The sequence below is a fragment of the Hippocampus guttulatus genome, chromosome 11 (assembly GCF_054856545.1).
Source record: "Hippocampus guttulatus isolate MCC_2025c chromosome 11, RoL_Hgut_1.0, whole genome shotgun sequence".
NCBI lineage: Eukaryota > Metazoa > Chordata > Actinopteri > Syngnathiformes > Syngnathidae > Hippocampus > Hippocampus guttulatus.
In genome coordinates, this window is record NC_141271.1 from 15,799,501 (window position 1) to 15,813,530 (window position 14,030).

A 14,030-nucleotide genomic window follows, 5' to 3' on the forward strand; every position below is an offset into this window, starting at 1 on the left:
GAAGTGTCCAGTACATACAAATGATGGATTATCTCGACCTTTTCTGTGACTACGGTACTGCAAACCCCGACACGCTTTTTTTTCTTCTCCTCAATGCTTCTTTGCATCTTTCAACTCCCTTACAGATATGACAAAATATGACTTCGATCCGGTTTAGCCAGTGAGTGTCTGAGGCATTAAATGAAAGCCGCTCCGCACGTTTGAAAATCTCATTAACCAAACGGAAAGGATCTTGTCTGCCCTCGCGTAACATCTCCGCCTCTAACTCACATACCAAAGTGCGCATCTATGACCTCCTTCCTAATTGGCGTCCGGCCTCGTAAGATAATGGTTCTTCACGGCCCAGACAATGTTAGCGCTTAGATACATTTTCACGGTATTACACATGCACACACACACACACATTTTTTAATTGCAAAGGCCTTTCGGTGTTGACCGCCATCAAATTAAAGATTGTCTAATTTCAGTGTCATTACACATTCTGTCATCACATCTTCCGGCCCAGGGTGTTGTCAAATTTGCTTTAATTCATGACATCATTGACATCCCACTGACCCCCACCCCCATCCACTCCCATCGTTCCAGATTTTTTCTGTCAGCAGTTCATTTGCAGCATGTTGCCTAACAACGCTTCCTAGCAACAGCCTGAGTTGGAATGAAGCACCAGTCCAATGTTATGTGTCACCTTTTCACACATCCTAGACCCGAATGCCCAATGTTCTCCTTTCGCTTTGTTCTGTTTTCTAATGTTTCTCATTCCAGATTTATTTGTTACTGTTTTTTTCCCTCCTCCCCTCATTGCAGAGATGTTGATAGAATTACAGCAGGTCCTCCAGACAGTTACTCGGCTTCTCCAGACCAACCTGAGTGATCCGCTTTACACAGACCATCTTGATCAACTGAGCTCTCAGGTCCCTTTAAAATAATTTGTAGAATGCATTTTCAAAGTATGGTCCGGGTTTTCAAATCAGGGGTAGTGTTTCAACATAGGGTTTCCTTATGGGACTTGTTTGCTGGCGCATTTCAGGTGTGCAAAGTGGAGAACACGGAGTTTGCGCATCACCTCCTGGGCGCCTTCGCCTTGGAATCTGGTCAACTCTGTTCCAGTCTCCTACCGGGCCTGCGGGTCTTGTTGCAGGCTGTGCAGGGCAGGGACACAGATCTGGGTGATGCCATCTTCCAGACATTAGTTGGAGACCCCAGCACCTATGACGACGACACAGATTGGTAGAGCATTTTGCTTGTTCTTGCTACAGCATGCTTTTATATTTTACATCTCTTTGTGCTCAGGATGAGTCGTTCTTTTGACACTCATTTATTTTCTGGTAACTTGAACAGATAGAGTTGAATTGATATTTCATAAACAGTTAATATGTGTGTGATAATAGGTCCTCTCTGCTGAGTCAAAGTTTTGGCGTTGACACCAGCAGCCTCAGTTCGCTCAACATCAACTTCACATCTCACGGTGAAGCAGGTAACGAGACCTCACAACTTTTATTTGTATTTCCTGACATGATTTCGTGCATTGCACTTTCGAAACACATAAGTAAGTAAAACGGGCTTTGTTTTGTTGATGGTTTTTGTTTTACGTCCAACTCATCTGAATGCCCTGAGAACATAATACGATCACGATCGGAGGGAACCGACATGAAAACCGACACGGGAATCGTAGCGTTGACGCCATCGTGCTATTTATTTTATTTGTCCAGGGGACGTGACGCTTGGCAAGATGCTGCGGAATGAAAGCGCTTTTTTGCATGATGTTCAGAAGCACATGGATTTCGATCCGGTTGCTCTCCAGATCCTCATGAACACAACTATGCCCACCAACAATTTACAGGTGAGCAGTGGGGATTCTATGGCAGGAACCACAGTGCTCCACCAGATTTAGCATTTGGTGCCACCTCCCCTTTATTAATTTTTTTTTTCATTAAACACAGATGATGACAATGATTCAAGTTTTTACATGAACGTGTCTCATCATCCTTGCTGCGCTATTTTTGTCAGAATTCCTATTCTTCATCAACCCCAAAGCTTTAAATGAGGGGTGTCAAACTCATTTTTGGCGCAGGCCACATTTTAGTTACTGTTTCATTTTGGAGGGCCATTATGACTGAAACAAGAAGAAGACAAGAATAACATAGAAGTTGGCGGGTATGAGCTGCTTTCGCGGGCCACATAAAATGATGTGGCGGGCCAGATCTGGCCCCCGGGCCTTGAATTTGACACGTGTTCTAAATCGTATTAGTCATGTTGTTCAATATGTACATTTTGGAAAAGAAATGATGGTTCGTAATGAGGAGGTGGTGTCTTCTGTCACCTTGGCAACCACAAATCATGTCCTTATTGTTGTACTCCATACTGATTACAAGTCTATTTAAAAAAAAAAAAAGATGAGTTTAGATGATTCAAAAAATGAGACATTTTCCACTGCGGATTATAATTTTCTGTACCGTCTTTGAATGTTTTCCTCTTGAATGTGTTCGACCCAGATCCTTTCTTGTTTGGTGAAGCTGCGTTACTGCAATTCCCGCGAAAATCTGAGCATCGCCGAGCCGGATGTGCTTGTGTTTCAAACCTTCTGCTCCATGTCCGTTGAAGAGGGGTACACCTTCGCTCTGCTCATGACTCGCCATCTGAACATGGAAAAGTTAATCTTCAGAGTAAGGCTGATTACAGGAATAGCACACTCGCACGGGAGGGAAAATGGGAAAAAGGAATGGATGTACTGTATATTTCCCGGCAAAAGCCATTTTCCAAGCCCGTGTTTCTTTTGTCTCTATATTTCCCATTTTCTCTCGCGTTCATTTTTTTTAACAACATGCTTCTGTTTGATACTTTATTATTATTGACAAAACATTCATTTTCGAGTCTCTCATTTTAGAACATCTCCATTTCTTGTGCTGAAAATGACACGCTAATGCTTGCGGGTCATATCAGATTTGGCTAGTTCATGCTAATCCTGTGAATAATTCCACATCTGGCTCAAATTAAAATGTATATATTTTCCGTTCCCTGAGATCTGTTGACCTCAGATTTATTTGTAAGCCCTTATGAGCGCTTGGAGTCACCCGGTAACAATTTTTCCACACATTTCCATCAATACATGTGAACTATTTTATCCTTTTAAAGAATACATCCACAACCGGGAAAAAGTCCCAACAGCAACAAGACACGCTTTTTGGAATTAGATGATGCTATTATGTGCCATTAAACATTCATCCTATTTCATTTCAGAATAACATTTATGTGAATGCTTGACATGCTCAGCATTCATATCGTAATGCCTCCCCCACCATTGCCTATATTGTACATTGCTATCAGTCATAAGAAGAAAATCTCCATTGAAGTGACACATCTGTGCCTGTCTATGTATTTATGTTTAATTCATTGGCTGGTTTATGACCACCCTTCAGATGAACTCGCCGTCACGCTGAAGTGAATTGGAACTTGGCTCTTATTGTCTCACTCAATCCTTTTGAAATTTCTTGCCACTTGTTCTCTGAGAAAAAGCACACATCTGTAAAGTACGGAGAGGAAAGAAGTGCGAGGACTTTCAAAAGATGTCAAGCTGGAAGACCGATGGAATCACATCACGCGAACTCAAAATATGCAATGACTTGTGAAATTGATATCATTTTTTTTCTTTCTTTCAGATGGTGTTGTCCGACGATATTCAGAGCCTGTTGAGATTTATGCTCCTGATGGCCAGCAATATCATCCACATGATGGAGGAGATGCTTCCCGCCATTGATCAGCTGAGCATTTACATGACGTCCGTCACAGAATTCAGTCTGATGGCCAACAAAGAACTCAACCAAGTGTGTAGACTCCATTTTTAAAAGTACGTTCTGAACATGATTGTAAATTCATCACTGATGACGCTTGATCTCTCCCCCACCGCTCCCCCAGGCTGCAAGACTCACGAAGTTGAGCCTCTCTACCCGAGCTACAGTTGTCACCATGACTCAAGCCATGTGCAGTAACGGTATCCTACCTCTCTTGGGACTCGCCAGCCTTCCTACCGATTCACAGTCCGAGCCACCCCCGCTTGACAGTGACGTGAGGGAAGAGATGATTGATAGGTTCAAGATTCCACGAAACGCAAGTATGCTGAGACGTGGGCCTTTCGTTGCCAATGCGTTTATGCAGTGTCGTTGGGAAGAAGGATCAAATGTCTCACGTTCTTTTCCCCATTTGTAGCCCCCTACTGTATGAACATGTACCTAGACATGGTCAACACCACAGGGGGCGCTATTGCGTGGGCCTTCCTCAAACCAATGCTGATGGGAAAAATCCTCTTCACACCTGACACACCAATCACCAGGGCTATTATGGCAAAGGTATCACACCGACATACTTGTACTCTTTTTGACCCCTGGAAGGCCCAAATATGCACATTTCATTTCGAATGGCATGCAGATACCAAATCAACTCTCGGATCAAGAGAACAAAACATTTGTTGACTCTGAAGCAATTGCTGACGTGTTTTCAATTGTCTTACTGTGATGTCTGCCAGACCTTGCAATCTTCGGTTAAATCTCACCACTGGAACTGTGTACAGTGTTAGTGGGCACGCAACTGTTGACAACCTAAATCAGGCACGCAACAAGTTATAAATACTGCCAAACAAAATACCGTGTTTGATTCTGAATTCCTCGAAAGAACAAAAAGTATTGTAAATAGGCGTGGAACGATGTGGTGAGCGCTCCCAATTTTATAACGAGCCGGTCACATTATTTGATTTTTCACAAAGGCTTCCTTTATGAGGTTCAGAGAACACACAACAGAAAACCGGGCTCTTTTTTTATGTCAGTATGACAGCACCGTTTTCTTTTTCTTTGACAATGAGAAAAAAAAACAAATCCAAGAAAGTGTGAACAAGGCAATGAAAGAATTATGACCAAAAATGACTGACTCACAAATCTCAAAAGCAAACACTTTGGTCATGTTAGACTTCATGATTGATAATCAGGATCGATGTCCATGCCTTTATTTTAATGCAAAGCGGGTCAGAAAATGTGGTTCATCTTTGGTTCACTGAGGAGCTGATCAACTTTTTTTTAAGCACATAGCAATGACTTCTTCCTGTTCCTACTCAGGCCAATACTACCCTGCAAGAGTTTGGCAAACTCAAGATGCACTCTGACGAATGGCTGAAATCCTCAAAGTACATCGTGAAATCTGCCGAAGTGCTTAGGCACACTTTGCCACTGCTTCAGGTATGACATCTCAGGGCCACTCTCTAATTCCCCAACTGGTTCAAGGCAGGATTTTTGACAACTGTTTCGTCATGGCGTGTGTTTACAGAATTCCTTGTCCAATGCCTTTGTGAGAGGTTTCATTGAGATGCAGACAGACATTGAAGTCGATGAAATGAAGAAGACGCTCAACAGCTTCTGTGAGTGAGCATTTGAAGTTTGCTGCTGTCCATGTTCTGACCTCGCTTATTATCGAAATGAGGGATGAGGAACGTTTTTGTTATATTATCTTGGAAATGAAATTTTCATGGCCTTAATTAACCTTTCAAAGCAACTACTGTACCGTACCTAAAACTTTACTTATTTGACAGACTAATTGATTTTTTGTGTGTGTTTGTTTGTGCATAAAAGCAAACATGACATTGATGTTGGAGAGGAACAAACAAATCATGGATCAGATCACCACCTTGTCCACCCTGATGGTCAACATCTCGTCCTGTATCAAATTTGATCGTTACCAAGGTTACCAATCTGCTGAGCAGCTTGACGAGGATGCTCAGGAACTCGCCAAGGGCCGCAATCTCTATGGAAGTGAGTCACTGTAATGTCAACAGTAAGCGAAAAGGACCAAAAATAAAAATAAAACATCACCATATTAATTCTGCTGTCATTTTCACAGAAAATAAAATCTTTATAGTTACAGTACATTGCAATTGCTTGTTTAATGAAGCAACAGATACAGTACAATACTTAAACATTTGATTTATTCACATCTGAGTTGACTTGAGGTTGGGACGATATTTCTCTCAGACGATGTGCAACAATTTGGCTTTAAAGTTTTAAGATTTTGAGTGAGATGCCTTATTTGTCTTGAAGGTGTCATTTTCAAGCTCCCCAAAGAGGAGAACTCCTCTTCCCTGTCACCCAAAGTCCACTACACCATCCGAATGCATCTGGACAACGTCATGCGGACCGACCGAGTCCGCAGCCTTTACTTTGCCAAGAAAAACCACATATCGTCGCGGACCGCCATGCGCTACAACCGGGCCTTTGTGTACCTGCAGGAGAACATTGACCGGGCAATTATTGAGATGCAAACTGGAAGAGTCACAGAGACGGCTGTGCAACTTCAACCGTTTCCATACCCCTGCTATCTTCTTGATCCGTGAGTTGACTTGATACTGCGCAAACGTACTGAATACTCTAAGTTTCAATAGAGTGTCAAACTCATTTTTGTCACCGGCCACATTGGAGTGACCGTTTCCCTTGAAGGGCCATTATTACTATGAAAACATATAAACAAGTCAAGAATAATGGTTAATTTAACGATTGTTAAGTTAGTGTAATGAGGGGTTTGGTAACAAGAAAATGCTTATATTATCTCACTTATTTATTACATATGAGAAGTTAAAAATCTTGGTACAGATTTTAGCAATCATCATAGAAGTTGACATGTTTGATTTGCTTTCGCCGACCACATAAAATCATGTGGCGGGCCGGATCTGGCCCCCGGGCCTTGAGTTTGACATCTGTGATATAAGGGATGTCTTCGAACACGTAATTTTCACCTGATCAGAATTGGGGGAAACAAAATTGAGTTACGTAATTCTTTTAAGGGCTATAAAATAATCCAGAGATCCACATATCACCAAAAGAAATTTTATATTACTTCTGGTCGTTGTCGCGTTTAGCTAGCATCGTGTAACAATGATAATATCTGCAGGATGGAAATATTTTCATCACAGTGCAAATTGAGCATTTCCTGTGGTGGAAAGGATAGAGCGATACTTTTTTGCACAAGTAATTCAACACGCCACCTGAATATATAGCGTTTATATTGTATAGCGCAAAGGGTGCTGTGGATTGGAGACAGAAATGTAAACATAACATAAAAGGAGGCACAGTGTCTCTTGGGTGAAGTCCAGGCATTGATGTGGAATAATGCAAACTCACTCATTATTCATTCGCCACTTGGGACTGTCAGTAAGTAGTCAGTCACTGGCAAGTCTCACATGATAATTGCCTCTGAAAAGGGTGCATGAATATTCAGGCTCGTGTGTGTGTGTGTGCTCTTCTATGCAGACATGCGCCACTCAAACCGCCGCCCACTGCTCATGTCTGAAATGTACATTTGAACCAATCCGACGGTCAGAGAGGTTTGACATTAGCATTTTGCAAACATCCAACATAGTTTCTGATCGCTGAAACGCGGCGCCGGTTTGTGCTCGCCCTCATGGGCTTTATTAAGACAATGCTGATAAGCCACATCAGATATACCACGCAGGCCATTGCATCTGACAGGCTGCCTTCAAGCTTGACTGTGAGACGGGCTCATATGTGCCATTGTGCCGATCTGATTTCGTACAATCCTGTATTAGGTGTTATGAAGAAAAAAAAACAAATTAATAATAATAAAGGACATCTTTGTCAACCTATCTTCAAATCCAAACGTTTGCTTTTGATTGATTGGCGTATTTTTGCATTCATCAGGTATCTTGAGGCCATCACTTTAGTCTTCCCGCTCATGCTGATGTTAGCCTGGGTTCTGTTTGTGGCTGACTTTGTCAAGAAATTGGTTTATGAAAGAGAACTGGGGCTGCATGAGGTAAGGATTCGTTTTTTTTCATGACGTATTGCCACAAATTCAAGCGCTGGAACCAGTGCTGTGCTTTTACAAAGATAATCATTCATAACCACAATAAAGTATTTAGTAAAATGATGTAAATAGAAAAATTTGTGATTTTTATTTTTATTTTTTTGATATTTTCTTTTCCCTCCAATCTACAGTATATGAAGATGATGGGCGTAAACCCACTCAGCCACTTTGTCGCCTGGTTCTTGGATTGCGCTGCTCACCTGATGGTGACCGTCATCATCCTCACACTGATTCTCAAGCATGGCGGCATCCTGGCGCACAGTAACGGCTTCATCCTCTTCCTGTACCTCTGTGACTACGGCTTGACCGTCCTGGCCTTCAGTTTCCTGATCAGCTCCTTTTTTGACAAGACCTCCATTGCCGGACTTAGCGGAAGCCTCCTTTACATTATTTGCTTCTTCCCATTTATTGTGGTCGTGGCGGTGGAGTCCAGTCTCAATATTTTTGAGAAGACTGCACTGGTGAGGGAATCGAATTTTTCATTCACTGGTCATAATTTTGATTGTGATGTTATGTTATTACTTATACACTTCAACTTCATAGTGTTTTTTTTAAAATTCAAATTCAATTCCGTAAATCTGAATGTTACATGAAACAAATTAACTTTCCAGACAGTCACTGTCAAGGTGGTTGACTAGAGCAGAGGTGTTTATTTCGTAATTTTTTTCGTACTCTGGTTTGATAACTAAAGTCTCATTTTCCCACAGAGCTTATTTGCCCCATGCTGTTTCAGTTACGCGAGCCAATATATCTCTATCTACGAGATGCGAGGAGATGGTATGAATTTCCCTCCCTCATCACAAAATGCTGTATTAGACATCGGAAACAAGGGGGTTCCTAAAAGTCGTTGTGTTTGATGTATTTTTTAATTTTTTATTTTTTTTAGGAATTCAGTGGAGCAACTCATATTCCTCACCCATGGCGCGAGACACGGCCTCCTTCGGGTGGCTGTGCTGGATGATGCTCATCGACTCGCTCCTCTACTTTATTGTTGGGGCGTACATCCGCAAGGTCTTCCCTGGTAAATACAACGGAATTAGATGAACTTGAGAGTCATAGCTAACCTTAAAAATGTTATTCTATTGATAAATGGACAATAATTCTATTTTTAATTGGACAAGTAAGTGTATGAGAAATTTTATTACCACTTAATATTGCTTTGTCTATTATGAGCCATGTTTTAGGGGTAAGACAGTCAATTAGCTAGCATCTACCTTTTCTCTACATATTTATGTATCCATTTTCTACACTGCTTATCTTCACAAGAGACACGGGTGAGAATACATGCAACCGTTCACACTCACTTTCACGCACATCAGGGCAATTAGAGTCTTCCATTGACTGAAGAAGCATGATTTTGGAATGTGGAATTTGTCTGCACAGGGAGGCCGGAGACCGGATTCGAACCCCCAACCTAAGAACTCTGAAGCAGATTGTGTGTTTTATAAGTCACTTTACGTTACCTTATATAAGTCTGTGTCACTTTACGTTACCTTATATCTTAATGACTGTTGAAGATCTGAAAAGCCAACATATATTTCCTGAATGCTATCTTAAGTTTTTTTCGCAAAAATTTGAACAGAAAAATCTGAAATAAGTAAAAAAAAATTGGATTGTGGCTCGATGGGCCGACCACAGTAGAAAAGTCGAAGATATCACCTTTCAAATGAAACCGGTTTTATCTCGCAACCATTGCCAGTTCCTTATGAAACACCCTCTGATATAAAATGCAGAGGAAGCAGATGTTTGTGTTGCTGAATTTCTTTGAACACGCTTCCACTGTTAGCGTGACAATGTTTTTTTTTTTTTCTTTTCGTTTTTGTGTTTGATCAGGCAAATTTGGCATCCCGGCTCCGTGGTACTTCCCCTTCACATCCTCCTTTTGGGCTAACCTTTTCTGCTGTGTAAAGTCACAGATGGGAGGCGGAGGACGTCTGTTCACCAACGCCGTGAAGATAAACGTGCCCGTGTTCTGTGATAACAAGGGGAAAGGTACAGAAATAAAAAGCCATTACATTGGAACAATTACAAGAGAACATAGTCCCGGAGAGTGCTTCTTTTTCTGGGATTGTCTCTTCCTTTGTTGTCTCGTCGCACTTCTTTTCATGGTCGCCCATTTGTTTTTTTTTCCCCCCGTGTCGAAGCACCTAACTATATTTCTCCCCTTCTCTCTCTCTGTCTATTTATGTCCTGCACAGCGGCTTTTTGATTTACTGTTTGCGTTTGTCCATCCTTTCAGGCCAGAGCCAGCTTTTCTCTCAGACAGGCGAGGACTTCTCTCACCTCCCGGTGGGTGTTGCCCTTCACGGTCTCACCAAGATCTATGGTGAGCGGGTCGCCGTTCAAAACCTGAACGTTTCCTTCTACGAGGGCCACGTCACATCGCTGCTCGGTCACAATGGCGCTGGCAAGACGACTACCATGTATGTTAACCCTGTAAGCTGATAACATGATAAAATGTCCACTGTAGTAACTGCTGTCCCCGAAAGGGTTAATATCAGCCTGGATTTAAAAAATATAAATAAATAAAAGACCAGTGGCCATCTGCACTCTCCATTCAAAATATGTACCGAATACAAGATGGTCACATTCAGTTGATCCTATCATCTAATCTTCGAAATGTGACATTTTTCTGTGCGATTAGGTCTCTCCTCACGGGTCTCTTTGCACCATCATCCGGCAGTATCGAAGTGTACGGTCGAGACATGCAAACAAACTTGGATGACGTCCGCAAAGATCTGGGTGTTTGCATGCAATATGACGTTCTCTTTGACCACATGACCACCAAGGAGCACCTCCTGCTCTACGGCCAGATAAAGGCCCCGCATTGGTCCCACAGGGAGTTGCACGAGCAGGTCCGAACGTAAGTGTTTACCGATCCAGGGTCTCACGAATGCCTACGCTTACTTCATATTGCTTCTACTGAGGTTAGACTGGGCCCTATGGATACCATTTTGATTTGTCCACGATGCAATCATGTCATCTAGTGTATTTTGTAGCCTTTAGTTTTCATCAGCCATGGTGAAACAGTGGTCTTTGCTCACTTGACAGTATCCCCCCTACCTTCCCCCTGCCCCACCCCCTCATAAAAGTGAAATGTGGGAAGTTGTTCCAGTGGCTACAATTGAATGCCAATGACACACTGAAGGAAAAAGTTCAACACGGTCGTAGTCAAGCACATTTTATGGCCACACTTAATTTATATGCATCTCGGGTGGTAAAGATAACGTAATTGTTCCACCTGTTACTCTTTGAAATATGCTTTTCGATTTACCATCCGAAGAGCAGGGCGATATTATGAGGTACTTAGAAGGCCATTAGGTGCAAGTAGAGAATACTAATGTTGGCTAAGTACTGGAAGTGCGTCTTGTTCCAGTCCTTTTGTTGTTTTTGTTCTGTGTTTCGGTCATTTAATTTTTTGGAACCCGAGGAGGATCGTAAATGCATAGAACCACTCCCCAAAGAAAAACACGATCGCAATGAATATAAACATGATGTTCACATGCAGGTTGTCTTGAATTTTTTCCGCTGATTTACTGTATCTTCCAGGATCCTGGAGGAGACAGACATGTACGCTCACAGACACAAGCGGGTGGGCACGCTGTCAGGCGGCATGAAGCGCAAGTTGTCAATCTCCATCGCGTTCATTGGTGGCTCTCGCTTGGTGGTGCTGGATGAACCCACCACCGGCGTTGATCCCTGTTCCAGGCGCAGCATCTGGGATATTGTTATCCAAAATAAAAAGCGTGAGTATCTGCTATTTGGACAACCGAGCTTTACTGCAACTGGCCAAGCTTGACCCGAATACATGTGCTGTGTAATTTTTTTTTTGTTTTTCGTTATTGTTCTTGCAAGAAACACGAGCAATGATTGTGTATTTTGCCTTTTCTTTATAAATTGGAGAGTGAAAGTCAGCCAGGGTTACTGCTGAGCTGACCTACGCAGTGAAGTTGGCAAAGAGTGAGCAGTTTTGCTCATGGGTGTTTAGCTCGATGCATACACAAATCATCGTATTTTTTTTTCTCTCTCAGGGCACACTATCATTATGTCCACCCACCACCTGGATGAGGCTGAAATGCTGAGTGACCGCATTGCCTTCCTGGAGCGAGGAGGCTTAAAATGCTGTGGCTCCCCCTTCTATCTGAAAGACAAGCTGGGCCAGGGCTACAAACTCACTCTCACCAAAAAGGTCCTTTGTGATTTAGTCTGTGCACGCAAGTATCAAGTGTCTAGATTCAGTGTAATACAGTAATGACAGGTTAGTGCGTGGATGCTCGGAGGTAATCCCTCAGACAAATGCCATCATGACATCAAATACTGTACTGTTATTATTAGGTGACTGCGTTCACAATAATCCTTTTGTATGGAAGACAAAAAAAGTGTTATTTGGTAAAGGCTTGGAAACAGCCATTCATCACGCTGCTATCCAGCAGCAAACGCTTAATGGTACAGTATGTAGAATATAGTGCCACCTATAGGTGAACTAAGAGAATGCGATTTATAGAATTTTAGAATTCCCTCAAGTGACGGTCCAAGAGCAAGGAGGTTAGTAGACATGCTGGAGTCATCATGGTGAGGAACTATGTCCACAAAGTTTGTCTACTTCGGGTATCGGTAAGCGAAAGATGGCGGCGAAACATGGCAGCCTCCTGTAGGGGAGGTGTTCCTTATGTAATATAATTAGCGATTACTGCACCTAAAATAACATTTCAAAACATGACGTTACACCATTTTTTTTTGCACGTTATTGAAACGAATAGTGGGTTTTTGAAATCATGAAAATTGAAAATACTGTATATTTTTTACACAGTGCCCATTTTAAGCATGTGATAGCTCAGCTTTTAACTTGTAGTGAGTGAAGCATGTTATAACCGTTTCGATGAAATGAATGCACACATTTTTTGCCTTTTTGCCACTTGAAGTAAGTTTAATTATAATTTTTTTTTTTTTTTTGGGTCATTCGACCGAAATGACAGCATTTATTTCATAACCACTTCAGGTGCAGATTCACGAGTCCGAGTGCTTTGACGACGCCGAAATGAAGGCCTTTATCCAAGCGCATGTACCCGAAGCCCGGCTAAAAGAGGCCCAGGGGGGTGACTTGATTTACTCCCTGCCCCCATTCACCTCATCCAGTGCCTCCTCGTATAGCTCTCTTCTGACGGCGCTGGACGCCAACCTGGATGACCTGCATCTGGGAGGCTACGGGATCTCTGATACCACCCTGGAAGAGGTGAGCTCACATGCATCCAAAGGTTAGCATATACGTTAAACAGATGATCTCTTTTATGCGTGACACTGACTGCTTCACGAGGCGTTGCCGCTTATTTTTTTCAAATGTTATTTTCTTCATCTTTGTAGGTGTTCTTACAGTTGTCGCAGGATAAAAAAGAAAGTGTGCACGAGGAGTATAGACCCTTTTCTGTCTCCGAGACGGTGTCAGACGATGGCTCCGTTAAGAGTTTCCCTGCAGATCCAAGTGACGTGATTTTCAGTTCTGACAAAATAAGTACGTTTTATGCATCTGTTTTACATTCTGTCTTTGATTTGTCTCGGGCAGAGTAGTAGGACCATAACAAAAATAACAAAATTCACGATGGGGATAAAATCTGGAAGTAAAAATGTTCTCAGTTCTATGACCAGCATAACCTTTTTCAAATTGTTTGATTAATCTTTGCACTACTGGCCAATTTTTCATTTGCAGTCTGACCCTAATACTTCTTTGAATTTAGATCTTTTTCCATCCTTTTCCCAAACCCCGCCCCTCGCGAACACTGTACTTGAACTGTTTTAGGATTTGTTCATCTAATTAACAGAGAAGAGCAAAGTAAGCGAGTGACTCAATTCGGTCTTGTGGGTTTTTTTTCCCCCACCATGTCCTCCAGACTTGACTCGCTCCGGCAGAGCACGAGGCATGGCCCTCGCCTGGCAGCAAATCAAAGCCATCCTGATCAAGAGGTTCCATCACAGCCGCAGAGACTACAAAGGCATGATCTCCAAGATCCTACTTCCTGTTCTCTTTGTCACATTCGCCATGGGCCTGGGATCCATCAATAATGATCTGCGGCACCATTCTGAGCTGCAGCTTAGCCCCGCACTCTACCACTTCAGACCAAGTTACTCTTTTTTCAGGTCAGTCCTTGTGGAGAACAGGATGGACGGTAGTGCTAACG

The 14,030-nt window shown here is 42.4% G+C and overlaps 1 protein-coding gene across 1 annotated transcript in view; it reads left to right on the top strand.

Moving 5' to 3' along the window:
• The window catches only part of abca12 (ATP-binding cassette, sub-family A (ABC1), member 12), a 49,660-nt gene that overhangs the window by 21,364 nt on the left and 14,266 nt on the right, over positions 1–14,030 (top strand). Inside the window, exons 29-52 of the mRNA XM_086122987.1 lie at positions 805–911; positions 1,028–1,227; positions 1,389–1,474; positions 1,710–1,840; positions 2,493–2,663; positions 3,657–3,821; positions 3,913–4,108; positions 4,204–4,343; positions 5,103–5,222; positions 5,311–5,401; positions 5,613–5,792; positions 6,078–6,366; positions 7,692–7,806; positions 7,989–8,318; positions 8,565–8,634; positions 8,744–8,878; positions 9,691–9,849; positions 10,097–10,280; positions 10,502–10,720; positions 11,407–11,603; positions 11,889–12,046; positions 12,857–13,090; positions 13,219–13,366; positions 13,743–13,989. Coding sequence (XP_085979113.1) covers positions 805–911; positions 1,028–1,227; positions 1,389–1,474; positions 1,710–1,840; positions 2,493–2,663; positions 3,657–3,821; positions 3,913–4,108; positions 4,204–4,343; positions 5,103–5,222; positions 5,311–5,401; positions 5,613–5,792; positions 6,078–6,366; positions 7,692–7,806; positions 7,989–8,318; positions 8,565–8,634; positions 8,744–8,878; positions 9,691–9,849; positions 10,097–10,280; positions 10,502–10,720; positions 11,407–11,603; positions 11,889–12,046; positions 12,857–13,090; positions 13,219–13,366; positions 13,743–13,989 — 4,072 coding nt within the window. The remainder of the gene's footprint in view (positions 1–804; positions 912–1,027; positions 1,228–1,388; positions 1,475–1,709; positions 1,841–2,492; positions 2,664–3,656; positions 3,822–3,912; positions 4,109–4,203; positions 4,344–5,102; positions 5,223–5,310; positions 5,402–5,612; positions 5,793–6,077; positions 6,367–7,691; positions 7,807–7,988; positions 8,319–8,564; positions 8,635–8,743; positions 8,879–9,690; positions 9,850–10,096; positions 10,281–10,501; positions 10,721–11,406; positions 11,604–11,888; positions 12,047–12,856; positions 13,091–13,218; positions 13,367–13,742; positions 13,990–14,030) is intronic.